General features: G+C 43.2%; 1 protein-coding gene across 5 annotated transcripts in view; it reads left to right on the forward strand.

The window, feature by feature from the left end:
* The window catches only part of ush2a (Usher syndrome 2A (autosomal recessive, mild)), a 504,765-nt gene that overhangs the window by 366,857 nt on the left and 120,520 nt on the right, over positions 1–17,388 (forward strand). For all 5 annotated transcript variants that reach the window (XM_052485995.1, XM_052485996.1, XM_052485997.1 and 2 more), the window contains exons 54-56: positions 218–431; positions 2,226–2,394; positions 2,641–2,862. In XM_052485995.1, the coding sequence (XP_052341955.1) occupies positions 218–431; positions 2,226–2,394; positions 2,641–2,862 (605 nt within the window). The remainder of the gene's footprint in view (positions 1–217; positions 432–2,225; positions 2,395–2,640; positions 2,863–17,388) is intronic.

Genomic DNA, 17,388 nt, shown 5'->3' on the forward strand with positions numbered 1-17,388 from the left:
AAAAGAGAAAAATCTATATTCGAAGTGTATAAAACACTCTGACACCATGACTGACTGAGGGAGCTCGAGACGGGGCAGTCCACACTGGGTGGTGTGTGTGTGGCTTTTCAACTCAATCCTGATATTTCTTTCACTGGCCCTCTGTTTGACCTCCCTCTCCCACTTCACTCTCTTCCTCCCCTAACGCTCTCTCTCTCCCCCTCTTTCCCTCCTCCAGATCAGTGAGGGTGGAGTGGTCTTCTCCAGGTCAGCCCTGTGGTATCATGCTAGGCTACGAGGTGTGGAGGAAGATGCTGAGACCCTGTGGGGGGGCAGAGTGGGGGTCAAGTGTGACCCAGGGGGGTGAGGGGTCAGAGGTCAGATGCTCCTACCTGCAGTGCTTCGCCTCTCAGGGGGTGTGTGGGGCGTCCTGCTACCAACCTCAGAGACAGGTAACTCTCTTTACACATAGAATAAGTTGTTGCCCATATAATAACATAATAGTAGTAACATAGTAACTCCCTTCATGTACAGTACAAGTCAAAAGTTTCCACACACCTACTCATTCCAGGTTTCTTTTCTTAATTTTGACTATTTTTTTCATTGTAGAAAAGTAGTGAAGACATCAAAACTATGAAATAACACATATGAAATCATGTAGTAACCAAACAAGTGTTAAACACACCTTTAAATTCTACCCACCCTTTGCCTTTGCCTTGATGACAGCTTTGCACACTCTTGGCATTCTCATGGTCATGGTGTCAGAGTGTTTTATACACTTCAAATATAGATTTTTCTCTTTTTAACTACTGTACCTTTGGCAAACTGGAAATCCTATCTCAACTCTGGTTCTGGAGTAACAGGGAAACACAGGGCAGCCCATTTGTGTTCCACTCCAATACTAGCACAGCCAGTTGACTAGTTCTGGTTCTGGAGGAACAGGGAAACACAGGGCAGCCCATTTGTGTTCCACTCCAATGCTAGCACAGCCAGTTGACTAGTTCTGGTTCTGGAGGAACAGGGAAACACAGGGCAGCCCATTTGTGTTCCACTCCAATACTAGCACAGCCAGTTGACTAGTTCTGGTTCTGGAGGAACAGGGAAACACAGGGCAGCCCATTTGTGTTCCACTCCAATACTAGCACAGCCAGTTGACTAGTTCTGGTTCTGGAGTAACAGGGAAACACAGGGCAGCCCATTTGTGTTCCACTCCAATACTAGCACAGCCAGTTGACTAGTTCTGGTTCTGGAGGAACAGGGAAACACAGGGCAGCCCATTTGTGTTCCACTCCAATACTAGCACAGCCAGTTGACTAGTTCTGGTTCTGGAGTAACAGGGAAACACAGGGCAGCCCATTTGTGTTCCACTCCAATACTAGCACAGCCAGTTGACTAGTTCTGGTTCTGGAGTAACAGGGAAACACAGGGCAGCCCATTTGTGTTCCACTCCAATACTAGCACAGCCAGTTGACTAGTTCAATTATTATCCTTTGGAGGAAAACATCATCATTCTGAACATTTTCTCAGAATCTTTCGACTTAGAAGTACATCTCATGTAAGAGGCTAAGAAGTATTATTTATATGGGGGGATGTAGGGACGTAACAAAACAATGCCCCCCTTGGTATTTGAGAAACGCTGGTGTAAAGCTCTCCTGCCGGAACACAACAGACACAGTCAGATGTTTGAAAAAGTTTTATTTATGCAGGAGACACCGTCATTGTCCTCCTCCCAGCGATTGTTTTCACTAAACAGATTAACTTGTCGTCTGACGGTTGCTGCAATACTCATGTCATTGAAAGCCGGCCAACTTGGCAAGCTACCCGTACGCCATACGTCTGTCCGCTCAGCGCGGGAATCTTGCGACACACACAGACATACACACACACACACACACACACACCAGGATGATGAAGACAAAAGAACCCAGGCGTACCCAAGGACACACACTTTATACCATAATACAGTCAAATCATTATAGAGGCACAGGCCTGTCGTGTAGAACAAGAGCAGTACACACAGCGGCCATTTTATATACTCTACCTGAACACAGGTGGAGGGAGCAGGGCATGTTGTACACAGCTAATTAACTCTCCCCCCCTCTCTCTGTGTCTATCTCTCTCTTCCCTCACCCCCTCTCTCTTTCTCTCTGAGTCCTCTGTCTCCCTCCCCCCTCTCTCTCTCTCTCTCTCTCTCTCTCTCTCTCTCGCTCTCTTTAATTCTTCCTTTGTGTGTGTGTGTTCTCCAGGTGTGTTGTGATGGTGTGGTCTACACCAGTAAACCTCTACACCTGTGCTGTGAGGGGCGTTACCTGCCCTCACCAAACTCCTCATACACTCTGTGCTGTGGTGGGAAGCTCCTCCCACCTCTCCCGGATCACCAATGCTGTGGAAGATACTACATTCCTGTGGCGACCGGTGAGTGCCCATAGTACATCATTTAGCAAAATCTATAGTTGTTCATGTTTTGCCTCACAAGAAAACCATATATATCGTTTCCATCTGTTTCAGTTTCACTTCTCTTCAAAATGTTTTGGGAAATAAACTGTTTACAGTGTTTGAAACTTAATCACAATGTTTTCTTACCTTACCAACAAAACAAACTTACAGATTACTGCTCCTCCTCCTCTTATTCCTCCTCCTCCTCATCCTCCTCTCCCCCAGGTGAGGTGTGCTGTCTTGACCCGGGACAGGGACGTGTGTCGGTGGGGGTGGGTGATGCTTGCTGTGGGCGGGTGCCTTACTCCTCGTCAGGGGGGCAACTGTGCTGTGGAGGGCTGCTCCATGACGGCTACAGGTCCCAGTGCTGCGGCAGTACAGTCATAGAGGATTCCCTGGTCTGCTGTGGAGATGCAGAGAGAGGGATGCCATACACACCTTTAACAGGTGACAGATTTACACAAGCTACGTCATACACACCTTTAACAGGTGACAGATTTACACAAGCTACGTCATACACACCTTTAACAGGTGACAGATTTACACAAGCTACGTCATACACACCTTTAACAGGTGACAGATTTACACAAGCTACGCCATACACACCTTTAACAGGTGACAGATTTACACAAGCTACGTCATACACACCTTTAACAGGTGACAGATTTACACAAGCTACGTCATACACACCTTTAACAGGTGACAGATTTACACAAGCTACGCCATACACACCTTTAACAGGTGACAGATTTACACAAGCTACGCCATACACACCTTTAACAGGTGACAGATTTACACAAGCTACTTCATACACACCTTTAACAGGTGACAGATTTACACAAGCTACGTCATACACACCTTTAACAGGTGACAGATTTACACAAGCTACGCCATACACACCTTTAACAGGTGACAGATTTACACAAGCTACTTCATACACACCTTTAACAGGTGACAGATTTACACAAGCTACGTCATACACACCTTTAACAGGTGACAGATTTACACAAGCTACGTCATACACACCTTTAACAGGTGACAGATTTACACAAGCTACGCCATACACACCTTTAACAGGTGACAGATTTACACAAGCTACGCCATACACACCTTTAACAGGTGACAGATTTACACAAGCTACTTCATACACACCTTTAACAGGTGACAGATTTACACAAGCTACGTCATACACACCTTTAACAGGTGACAGATTTACACAAGCTACTTCATACACACCTTTAACAGGTGACAGATTTACACAAGCTACGCCATACACACCTTTAACAGGTGACAGATTTACACAAGCTACGCCATACACACCTTTAACAGGTGACAGATTTACACAAGCTACGTCATACACACCTTTAACAGGTGACAGATTTACACAAGCTACTTCATACACACCTTTAACAGGTGACAGATTTACACAAGCTACGCCATACACACCTTTAACAGGTGACAGATTTACACAAGCTACGCCATACACACCTTTAACAGGTGACAGATTTACACAAGCTACTTCATACACACCTTTAACAGGTGACAGATTTACACAAGCTACGTCATACACACCTTTAACAGGTGACAGATTTACACAAGCTACTTCATACACACCTTTAACAGGTGACAGATTTACACAAGCTACGCCATACACACCTTTAACAGGTGACAGATTTACACAAGCTACGCCATACACACCTTTAACAGGTGACAGATTTACACAAGCTACGCCATACACACCTTTAACAGGTGACAGATTTACACAAGCTACGTCATACACACCTTTAACAGGTGACAGATTTACACAAGCTACGTCATACACACCTTTAACAGGTGACAGATTTACACAAGCTACGTCATACACACCTTTAACAGGTGACAGATTTACACAAGCTACTTCATACACACCTTTAACAGGTGACAGATTTACACAAGCTACGCCATACACACCTTTAACAGGTGACAGATTTACACAAGCTACGCCATACACCTTTAACAGGTGACAGATTTACACAAGCTACTTCATACACACCTTTAACAGGTGACAGATTTACACAAGCTACGCCATACACACCTTTAACAGGTGACAGATTTACACAAGCTACTTCATACACACCTTTAACAGGTGACAGATTTACACAAGCTACGCCATACACACCTTTAACAGGTGACAGATTTACACAAGCTACTTCATACACACCTTTAACAGGTGACAGATTTACACAAGCTACGTCATACACACCTTTAACAGGTGACAGATTTACACAAGCTACGTCATACACACCTTTAACAGGTGACAGATTTACACAAGCTACGTCATACACACCTTTAACAGGTGACAGATTTACACAAGCTACTTCATACACACCTTTAACAGGTGACAGATTTACACAAGCTACGTCATACACACCTTTAACAGGTGACAGATTTACACAAGCTACGCCATACACACCTTTAAAAGGTGACAGATTTACACAAGCTACGTCATACACACCTTTAACAGGTGACAGATTTACACAAGCTACGCCATACACACCTTTAACAGGTGACAGATTTACACAAGCTACGCCATACACACCTTTAACAGGTGACAGATTTACACAAGCTACTTCATACACACCTTTAACAGGTGACAGATTTACACAAGCTACGTCATACACACCTTTAACAGGTGACAGATTTACACAAGCTACGTCATACACACCTTTAACAGGTGACAGATTTACACAAGCTACGCCATACACACCTTTAACAGGTGACAGATTTACACAAGCTACTTCATACACACCTTTAACAGGTGACAGATTTACACAAGCTACGTCATACACACCTTTAACAGGTGACAGATTTACACAAGCTACGTCATACACACCTTTAACAGGTGACAGATTTACACAAGCTACTTCATACACACCTTTAACAGGTGACAGATTTACACAAGCTACGCCATACACACCTTTAACAGGTGACAGATTTACACAAGCTACGCCATACACACCTTTAACAGGTGACAGATTTACACAAGCTACTTCATACACACCTTTAACAGGTGACAGATTTACACAAGCTACGCCATACACACCTTTAACAGGTGACAGATTTACACAAGCTACGCCATACACACCTTTAACAGGTGACAGATTTACACAAGCTACTTCATACACACCTTTAACAGGTGACAGATTTACACAAGCTACGCCATACACACCTTTAACAGGTGACAGATTTACACAAGCTACTTCATACACACCTTTAACAGGTGACAGATTTACACAAGCTACTTCATACACACCTTTAACAGGTGACAGATTTACACAAGCTACGCCATACACACCTTTAACAGGTGACAGATTTACACAAGCTACGCCATACACACCTTTAACAGGTGACAGATTTACACAAGCTACGCCATACACACCTTTAACAGGTGACAGATTTACACAAGCTACGCCATACACACCTTTAACAGGTGACAGATTTACACAAGCTACGCCATACACACCTTTAACAGGTGACAGATTTACACAAGCTACGCCATACACACCTTTAACAGGTGACAGATTTACACAAGCTACGCCATACACACCTTTAACAGGTGACAGATTTACACAAGCTACTTCATACACACCTTTAACAGGTGACAGATTTACACAAGCTACGTCATACACACCTTTAACAGGTGACAGATTTACACAAGCTACGTCATACACACCTTTAACAGGTGACAGATTTACACAAGTCATACGTGACAGATTTACACTACACACACCTTTAACAGGTGACAGATTTACACAAGCTACTTCATACACACCTTTAACAGGTGACAGATTTACACAAGCTACTTCATACACACCTTTAACAGGTGACAGATTTACACAAGCTACGTCATACACACCTTTAACAGGTGACAGATTTACACAAGCTACGTCATACACACCTTTAACAGGTGACAGATTTACACAAGCTACGTCATACACACCTTTAACAGGTGACAGATTTACACAAGCTACGTCATACACACCTTTAACAGGTGACAGATTTACACAAGCTACTTCATACACACCTTTAACAGGTGACAGATTTACACAAGCTACGCCATACACACCTTTAACAGGTGACAGATTTACACAAGCTACGCCATACACACCTTTAACAGGTGACAGATTTACACAAGCTACTTCATACACACCTTTAACAGGTGACAGATTTACACAAGCTACGCCATACACACCTTTAACAGGTGACAGATTTACACAAGCTACGCCATACACACCTTTAACAGGTGACAGATTTATACAAGCTACTTCATACACACCTTTAACAGGTGACAGATTTACACAAGCTACTTCATACACACCTTTAACAGGTGACAGATTTACACAAGCTACGCCATACACACCTTTAACAGGTGACAGATTTACACAAGCTACGCCATACACACCTTTAACAGGTGACAGATTTACACAAGCTACTTCATACACACCTTTAACAGGTGACAGATTTACACAAGCTACTTCATACACACCTTTAACAGGTGACAGATTTACACAAGCTACGCCATACACACCTTTAACAGGTGACAGATTTACACAAGCTACGCCATACACACCTTTAACAGGTGACAGATTTACACAAGCTACGCCATACACACCTTTAACAGGTGACAGATTTACACAAGCTACTTCATACACACCTTTAACACGTTACAGATTTACACAAGCTACGTCATACACACCTTTAACAGGTGACAGATTTACACAAGCTACGTCATACACACCTTTAACAGGTGACAGATTTACACAAGCTACGTCATACACACCTTTAACAGGTGACAGATTTACACAAGCTACTTCATACACACCTTTAACAGGTGACAGATTTACACAAGCTACGTCATACACACCTTTAACAGGTGACAGATTTACACAAGCTACGTCATACACACCTTTAACAGGTGACAGATTTACACAAGCTACTTCATACACACCTTTAACAGGTGACAGATTTACACAAGCTACGCCATACACACCTTTAACAGGTGACAGATTTACACAAGCTACTTCATACACACCTTTAACAGGTGACAGATTTACACAAGCTACTTCATACACACCTTTAACAGGTGACAGATTTACACAAGCTACGCCATACACACCTTTAACAGGTGACAGATTTACACAAGCTACTTCATACACACCTTTAACAGGTGACAGATTTACACAAGCTACGTCATACACACCTTTAACAGGTGACAGATTTACACAAGCTACGTCATACACACCTTTAACAGGTGACAGATTTACACAAGCTACTTCATACACACCTTTAACAGGTGACAGATTTACACAAGCTACGCCATACACACCTTTAACAGGTGACAGATTTACACAAGCTACGCCATACACACCTTTAACAGGTGACAGATTTACACAAGCTACGCCATACACACCTTTAACAGGTGACAGATTTACACAAGCTACGTCATACACACCTTTAACAGGTGACAGATTTACACAAGCTACGTCATACACACCTTTAACAGGTGACAGATTTACACAAGCTACGTCATACACACCTTTAACAGGTGACAGATTTACACAAGCTACTTCATACACACCTTTAACAGGTGACAGATTTACACAAGCTACGCCATACACACCTTTAACAGGTGACAGATTTACACAAGCTACGCCATACACACCTTTAACAGGTGACAGATTTACACAAGCTACTTCATACACACCTTTAACAGGTGACAGATTTACACAAGCTACGCCATACACACCTTTAACAGGTGACAGATTTAACAGGTGACAGATTTACACAAGCTACGTCATACACACCTTTAACAGGTGACAGATTTACACAAGCTACTTCATACACACCTTTAACAGGTGACAGATTTACACAAGCTACGTCATACACACCTTTAACAGGTGACAGATTTACACAAGCTACGTCATACACACCTTTAACAGGTGACAGATTTACACAAGCTACTTCATACACACCTTTAACAGGTGACAGATTTACACAAGCTACGCCATACACACCTTTAACAGGTGACAGATTTACACAAGCTACGCCATACACACCTTTAACAGGTGACAGATTTACACAAGCTACGCCATACACACCTTTAACAGGTGACAGATTTACACAAGCTACGCCATACACACCTTTAACAGGTGACAGATTTACACAAGCTACTTCATACACACCTTTAACAGGTGACAGATTTACACAAGCTACGCCATACACACCTTTAACAGGTGACAGATTTACACAAGCTACTTCATACACACCTTTAACAGGTGACAGATTTACACAAGCTACGCCACGTATTAAATACACAGGCTAGTCAAGAAAGAGCCGTCGATTTCCGACATTTGAAAAGGTCCTGAGGACGTTGATTTATGCCTTCATCAGCGCTCACCCTAAAACAGTTCACAGTTCTCTAGCAAGCAGAGTACTTGATGATACTTAATGGGCACAGAGCATTCTTTTTTATTATAAACTGGGTGGTTCGAACTCTGAATGCTGATTGGTCGACAGCCATGGTATATCAGACCGTATACCACGAGTATGACAAAACATTTATTTTTACTGTTCTAATTACATTGGTAACCAGTTTATAATAGTAGTAAGGCACTTCTTGGGGTTTGTGGTATATTGTCCATATACCACACCCTCTTGGAGCTAATTGCTTAATTAATTTGTTTTAAGCTTTCCCCAATCCATAGCCCTAACTTCAACCACTGGGGAATTAATACCTAAACTTAACCCTTTGAGTTGTTTCTGTTTTAACCTAGTAACTACACGGAATTAACCCTGTAACCACACAGAATTAACCCTGTAACCACGCAGAATTAACCCTGTAACCACACAGAATTAACCCTGTAACCACGCAGAATTAACCCTGTAACCACACAGAATTAACCCTGTAACCACGCAGAATTAACCCTGTAACTACACAGAATTAACCCTGTAACCACGCAGAATTAACCCTGTAACCACGCAGAATTAACCCTGTAACCACACAGAATTAACCCTGTAACCACACAGAATTAACCCTGTAACCACGCAGAATTAACCCTGTAACCACGCAGAATTAACCCTGTAACCACACAGAATTAACCCTGTAACCACACAGAATTAACCCTGTAACCACACAGAATTAACCCTGTAACCACGCAGAATTAACCCTGTAACCACGCAGAATTAACCCTGTAACCACGCAGAATTAACCCTGTAACCATGCAGAATTAACCCTGTAACTACACAGAATTAACCCTGTAACCACGCAGAATTAACCCTGTAACTACACAGAATTAACCCTGTAACCACGCAGAATTAACCCTGTAACCACGCAGAATTAACCCTGTAACCACGCAGAATTAACCCTGTAACCACGCAGAATTAACCCTGTAACCACGCAGAATTAACCCTGTAACCACGCAGAATTAACCCTGTAACCACACAGAATTAACCCTGTAACCACACAGAATTAACCCTGTAACCACACAGAATTAACCCTGTAACCACGCAGAATTAACCCTGTAACCACGCAGAATTAACCCTGTAACCACGCAGAATTAACCCTGTAACCATGCAGAATTAACCCTGTAACTACACAGAATTAACCCTGTAACCACGCAGAATTAACCCTGTAACTACACAGAATTAACCCTGTAACCACGCAGAATTAACCCTGTAACCACGCAGAATTAACCCTGTAACCACGCAGAATTAACCCTGTAACCACGCAGAATTAACCCTGTAACCACGCAGAATTAACCCTGTAACCACGCAGAATTATTGGGTCAAAAATCGACGTCCATCCAATTACGGCAAATTCCGAAGTGAAACTATGAAATCAGGTTGAAATACAACACACATACACACACCTATAACAGGTGACAGATTTTCACAAGCTACGTCACAAACACACACAATACATGTCTGTCCTAACAACATCCACGTTACACTTCCACAAAAAGTTAAGGCTGGGTCCTCAGTGACTTTAGAATGACACTGGGAAGAGAGGTGGCAGATATAGGGGAGGAGAGTTGGAGAAAGAGGGGGAAGGGTGGAAGAGAGGGATTTGCTCTCTTTTGGGGTCGTCTCTCCCCTGTGGTGTCTCTGAGCACATGCACCCAGGCACAGATGGGCAGGGGTGTGTGTGTGTGTGTGTGTGTGTGTGTGTGTGTGTGTGTGTGTGTGTGTGTGTGTGTGTGTGTGTGTGTGTGTGTGTGTGTGTGTGTGTGTGTGTGTGTGTGTGTGTGTGTGTGTGTGTGTGTGTGTGCGTGTGTGTTTGTGTGTTTGTGTGTGTGTGGGGTGTCACACAGTGTCAGACATCTTTGTCACGGCAGATGATAGAGCGGGCAAGGGATGGCACTGGCGAGGGCACTGCCAAGCACTCTGCAGGAAACACACACACACAATTCACACACACATTCACACACAGCAGGGTACACTCTGCAGGAGTCAAAGTGCACACATTGCCAGACTTGGACACGGCACACTATTTATCACACAACATATAAACAAGGACCCCATAAGGATGTGTTGTATAGTGTCATTAGTCTCTCTCCTCACAAATGCTCTTTATATTGTACTGTACCATAAAGGACTCAGGGGTGCTCAAGTCCTTTCTGAACCAGGTAACAGGCGCGCTAAGTTAAACCATGAGGAAACCGTTTCACTAGATGTCCAATGGAATGTTTTGATTGCCTGTTTTCTGCCAAATGAACAGAATTCTCAACAGTGAAGACATATGCTGTGATCAATTCCTGAGTCACATATTGCAATATCTTACTTTAATACCCTCTTCCCCTCTCTTCCTCTCTTCCTTCCTGTATTCCATCTTTTATTCGCGTTATCTTGCTGGAGTGAGCATATGCTTCTCTCCTCCTCTTCCTTCTTCCGCTCTTCTCCTCCCTGCTCTCCTCTTCCTTCTCCTCCTCTTCCTCTTCTTCCACCACCTCTACTCCCCTTCCTTTCCCCCTTTCCTCTCCTCTCATCTCTCATTAGCGTTAGCTCTCACAGTGAGAACATATGGTATGATGGATAGTTGGGCTAGCTCGGTTAGCGATGCTAAAGGCCATTTGCCGGGTGCCTGCACTGTCGGAGGGCCCGGGGCCACCACTCCAGCCCTGACCTGAGCGTCTGCTGCTCCCTGCCAAACACACACACACACACAGACACACACACACAGACACACACACACACACACACACACACACACACACACACACACACACACACACACACACACACACACACACACACACACACACACACACACACACACACACACACAGCAACACTTATTATAGGAAGGGCTACTTAACCTTGGCAACAACACTTTCAACGACACTCGGAAGGATTCGTCCTCAGCAGGACATGGCTGCTGAGGAGTTCATGTTCAGTTAACCTTCCCTACTTTTGGAAGTTTTACCAGAATTACTTGTTTGATCTGTTTGTGTGACTGTGGAAGAGAATAGTAAAGTGAAAGAGGACAAAGGCCTCTCCAAATGAATTTTAATCAAGAAAAGAAAGAAAGAAAGAAAATGAAAGAAAGAAAGAAATAGTGGGGGCTTAGGAAAGAGTAAAGAAAAAGGTAGAGTGGAGAAGGATGGAGAGAGAGAGAGAGAGAGAGAGAGAGGAGGGGAGTGTGAGAGAGAGAGAGAGAGAGAGAGAGAGAGAGAGAGAGAGCTCTCCCTGTGTCCGTGTGAAGGGTGTCCTGTGGTGGCCAGCTGATAGGCGATAGAGGGTGATGTGATTATCAGGTCCCTGAAGTGCGATCTATCACACATTACACTCTGCTCTGTCAAGAACCATACACACCCTCCACGGGGGAACAGCAATGCTGAGAGACAGGCTGTCTGCCGGCTCACACAAACACACACACACACATACAAATGTGTGTATCCTCGGAGCAGGGCTATTGAATTTGAGCCGGGGGAAAAAGGGAAATTAAAAAGGTGAAATAGAATAAAAGAGGAAAACAAAATGTGATCAGTTGAACCTGTTCAAGGTAATGTGATATAAACAGCCACATCAGCCATATATTTCATGTTTTTATTTAACCTTTATTTAACCATGCCAGTAAGTTAAGAAACTGCCCTCATGTTCAACAACTGCCTGTCCAAGACTCCAAAATACAGCAAGGAACACATAAACATGGATAACACGATAGTTGAAATATGTGAGTACAAGTATCATCCATACAAAAGCAGTAGCGTAGTGGGATTATACGACCTGGACTGACTGTGTGGTTATGAACTATCATTCACATACACTCTCCAGGTCACCCCCCTCTATAAAACTCTACAGCAGGATAGAGAGAAAGGTGAAAGGCAGAAAACCAACTCCAATCCCTGTTTTAATACTGTAGTTATCTTACATTAAAACAGATTTAGTGTAACAGCAGGTTGCAGTCAGGAGAATGACAGTAAACAGACGTTTAGTGTTTAAAAGACCACAATAATGCTGTAGTATATGTAATATTAGCCTATCCATTAGTTAGTGGGTTTGTTTGAGGATAAAGAACTGTTGGTTCAGTCTTCAGTTTATGTTACATAAAAACGTTGATCCTTACTAACAGCAAGTTGGAGTGTTTGGGGTGACAGACAGCAAACATGTTATTCTGTCGTATTTCCAGACTAATACAGTATCAGACTCCTCTCTTGAGCCACTTGATTTACTTTAGTTTGTTTTGTTGTTTGGAGGATGAAGATAATTTAGTGGACTCACGGCGGTTTGACCTCCCAGAGCTCCTAACCCCTTATGAGTCACTGCCTTGCTGTGTGTGTCCCTCTCTAACCACCCCCCCTTCTCACCCTTCCTTAAGTCGCTACTTCCCAGTGTGTGTGCTCCCCTAACTCTTCCCCCTCCGCCTGTGTGCTGTGTGCACCAGCCCAAACGTTCAAGGGCAATTCTGAATATCCCTTTTCACCGTTTAAGTGTTAAAAGCCTCTCGGTCCGGGGGTGTTATGTCAACGCGGCACCATCATCAGCCGGGTGATGGAAACGGCTGTGATGATGCTAAAAGAAAGGAGGGAAAAAAACATAATAAGCAAATATGTTTTTCAAGGACACCGTGACCATTTGGGGAGGAAATTATCCCTGTAGTTAAGAGCTGAGCCTGACGAGATGAAGCTGGGTGTGTGAGGTGGTGATGCGCGTGCATTTTATGGTGTATTTGTGTGTGTGTGTGTGTGTGTGTGTGTGTGTGTGTGTGTGTGTGTGTGTGTGTGTGTGTGTGTGTGTGTCGCCATGCTTAATCATCCCTCACATGAATGTCCTCGCATTGTTCTGCCAAAACTCTCACATCAGCACTGGGGACCAATCGACAGACGAACAGACAGTACGTCCTAAACAAGCGTCGTCTATCTGGGGTGTTTTAAAAGACGGAGTGGAGGCTGAACAGATGAAGACATTTCCTTTTAATGTGTTTCTGATGATGTCTTTTCTATTGAGTTACCTTAATGGCCTTAACATCCTCCAGCCATTACATTAGCACCTAGCTGTTAGCTGCTAGCTGTTAGCTGTTGTGTTGGAGACCCAGGGTTAGAGTTGGGCTGTGGATTCAGTCAAACACTAATTACTAAGTAGTGGGGAAAGTGTAGGGAAAGCTCTGGAACTGAAGCAAAGGCTACTGAAATACATTACGAACACACTCTGAAACAAACAATTGCTCTAACAAACAGTAAACACACAAACACACTTTAGCAGATGGTTTGTAAGTGGTGGCTTGGTATAGGTTTCGAAAGCCTCATGAAGAAGGGCAGTGATTGGTAGATGGGTAACAATAACAAATCAGACATTAAATATCTCTTTAACCTTGCATGGTCAAGTTAATAGTTATTCTGTGGAGGATGTATTGAACCACCCAGACAGATGCAGTCGTCCTGAGCTGCAGAACAGGGTGGAAACTGCTTAGGGTGTAACGGCGTTCTTCATTTGTTGAAAGAGAGTTGGACCGAAATGCAGCGTGGTGGTTACTCATGTCTTTAATGAAAGAATAGCGATACATGAAAATAACTGAAAGATACAAAAACAACAAACGGAACGTGAAACCTATTACAGCCTATCTGGTGAGCACTACACAGAGACAGGAACAATCACCCACGAAATACACACCAGGCTACCTAAATACGGTTCCCCATCAGAGACAACAAGAATCACCTGACTCTGATTGAGAACCGCCTCAGGCAGCCAAGCCTATACTAGACACACCCCTAATCAACCACAATCCCAATGCCTACAAAAACCCCAATACGACAATACAATAACCCCATGTCACAACCTGGCCTGAACAAATAATTAAAGAAAACACAAAATACTAAGACCAAGGCGTGACATAGGGACGTCAACGTGAGGCCATTGGTGATTTTAAAACAGCTACAGAGTTCAATGTCTGTGATAGGAGAAAACTGAGGATGGATCAACAACATTGTTGTAACTTCACAATAATGACCTAATGACCTTAATTGGAGTCCACCAGTGGCCAACTTAATTGTTTGACATGATTTATAAAAAAATATATAAAAAACACTTGTCTATATAATGTCCCACAGTTGACAGTGGATATCAGAGCAGAACCTATACCATGAAGTCCAAGGAACTGTCCGTGGAGTCTGAGGGATCAATAGTGTCCACATCAACAACAAACTAACATGATCCAAGCACACCGTGACAGTCGTACATCACTGGGGACAAGCTTCCTGCCATCCAGGACCTCTATACCAGGCAGTGTCAGAGGAAGGCCCTAACAATTGTCAAAGACTCCAGCCACTCTAGTCATAGACTGTTCTCTCTGCTACCACACGGCAAGCGGTAACAGAGCGCCAAGTCTATTTCCAAGAGGCTTCTAAAACAGATTCTACCCCCAAGCCATAAGACTCCTGAACATCTAGTCAAATGGCTACCCAGACTATTCACATTGCCCCTCTCCACACTCTGTTGTCATCTATGCAAAGTCACTTTAATTAACTCTACCTACATGTACATACTACCTCAACTAACCGGTGCCCTCGCACATTGACTCTGTACGGGCACATCCCTGTATATATTATTTTTTACTGCTCCTCTTTATTTACTTGTTACTTTTTTCTCTTATTCTTATCCATTATTTTTTAAACTGCACTGTCGGTTAGGGGCTTGAATGTAAGCATTTCACCTGTTGTATTCGGAGCATGTGACTAATACAATTTGATTTGATCTCAGAGACAGAATTGTGATGAGACATACAGTGGGGGAAAAAAAGTATTTAGTCAGCCACCAATTGTGCAAGTTCTCCCACTTAAAACGTTGAGAGACCTGTCATTTTTATCATAGGTACACTTCAACTATGACAGACAAAATTAGAATATTAAAAATCCAGAAAATCACATTGTAGGATTTTTAATGAATTTATTTGCAAATTATGGTGGAAAATAAGTATTTGGTCAATAACAAAAGTTTATCTCAATAATTTGTTATATACCCTTTGTTGGCAATGACAGAGGTCAAACGTTTTCTGTAAGTCTTCACAAGATTTTCACACACTGTTGCTGGTATTTTGGCCCATTCCTCCATGCAGATCCTCTTGAGCAGTGATGTTTTGGGGGTGTTGCTGGGCAACACAGACTTTCAACTCCCTCCAAATATTTTCTATGGGGTTGAGATCCTGAGACTGGCTAGGCCACTCCAGGACCTTGAAATGCTTCTTACGAAGCCAGTCCTTCATTGCCCGGTCGGTGTGTGAACCTGATTCAGCCCACTGCAGTAAAAGGTTCATCCCATTTTGTACCACAGTAAAATGTAAAGAATTCCAAATGGGGTGTTTACCTTCTGTAGGCACTGTACACAAACACACACACTTGAGAGTGCATCTGTGAGGGGCGATCAATACAGTCTCATGTTCAGGGTCTTTTTACCTGTGCTTCACCTGCTTCCTCTCTCGCTCACTTTCACACTCTCCCCATTTCTCCATCCCTCTCTCCATCGCTATCTCTATCACTCCCTCTATCAGAGAGAGGTTCAGATGTAGGATCTTCATTTGAGCCAGTTTGCTACAGCAGGAAAATAATGGACATTTTTGTAGGGTTAATACATTTTTCTTTAAGGAAAATCAAGTCTTAAATGTCATAGTGGATTACAAACTTACAAACTTTAGAAGCCTGTTTAAAACTAAAATACACTACAAGTATTAGTTTCCTGCTGTGCTGGGGGATTCTCAGTAGCAAAAGAGTGATCAAATGAAGATCCTACATCTGTATAAGCACATGGACAGGTGCCTGCTGTGTGTCTCTAGGGGATGGTCCTCGGGGACTGGTGTAAACTGCCGGCCCAGCTTTTCTGTCCTGTCACACACAAACACACTGTGTGAGAAAGTCAATTCAATCTGATTTCATCACAGCACACAGTGCATCCTCCCAGGAGGTGGTGTGTGTGGGGTTTGATGTGTGGCTTATCCACAGTCCCCCCGGTAATGCAGAGTACACAGGAATATGACTATAACAGTGAAACTCTCTGTTATTGAATACCGTTACCAGGGCTATTCCTGGATCGTAAAGAGTGCTTGTTCTGTGCTGTGTCTGTGACTTTGAAAGTGTGTGTGTGTGTGTGTGTGTGTGTGTGTGTGTGTGTGTGTGTGTGTGTGTGTGTGTGTGTGTGTGTGTGTGTGTGTGTGTGTGTGTCACCATGCTTGTGTGTGTGTCGCCATGCTTGTGTGTGGACCTGTATGCATGTGTATAAAGTTAAACGGGGGGCTAATATATTCAGGTATTTAAAAGTGTTTTGTTTGTTTTAAGTTGGGGTTTAGTAGCCGAAAGGCTAGCGTAATCCACGACACACATTTTTATCAGTTGTTCATTGCAGGCTAAATATTTACTTCTCATTAAGTGAATGAACCTTAATTCACACTGCCTAAGCACCTTCTGTCGGCACGAGTCCCCTGCGCTCTAATGAATGTATGCAAATCCA

This window comes from Oncorhynchus keta, chromosome 29, assembly GCF_023373465.1.
Source record: "Oncorhynchus keta strain PuntledgeMale-10-30-2019 chromosome 29, Oket_V2, whole genome shotgun sequence".
Classification (NCBI taxonomy): domain Eukaryota; kingdom Metazoa; phylum Chordata; class Actinopteri; order Salmoniformes; family Salmonidae; genus Oncorhynchus; species Oncorhynchus keta.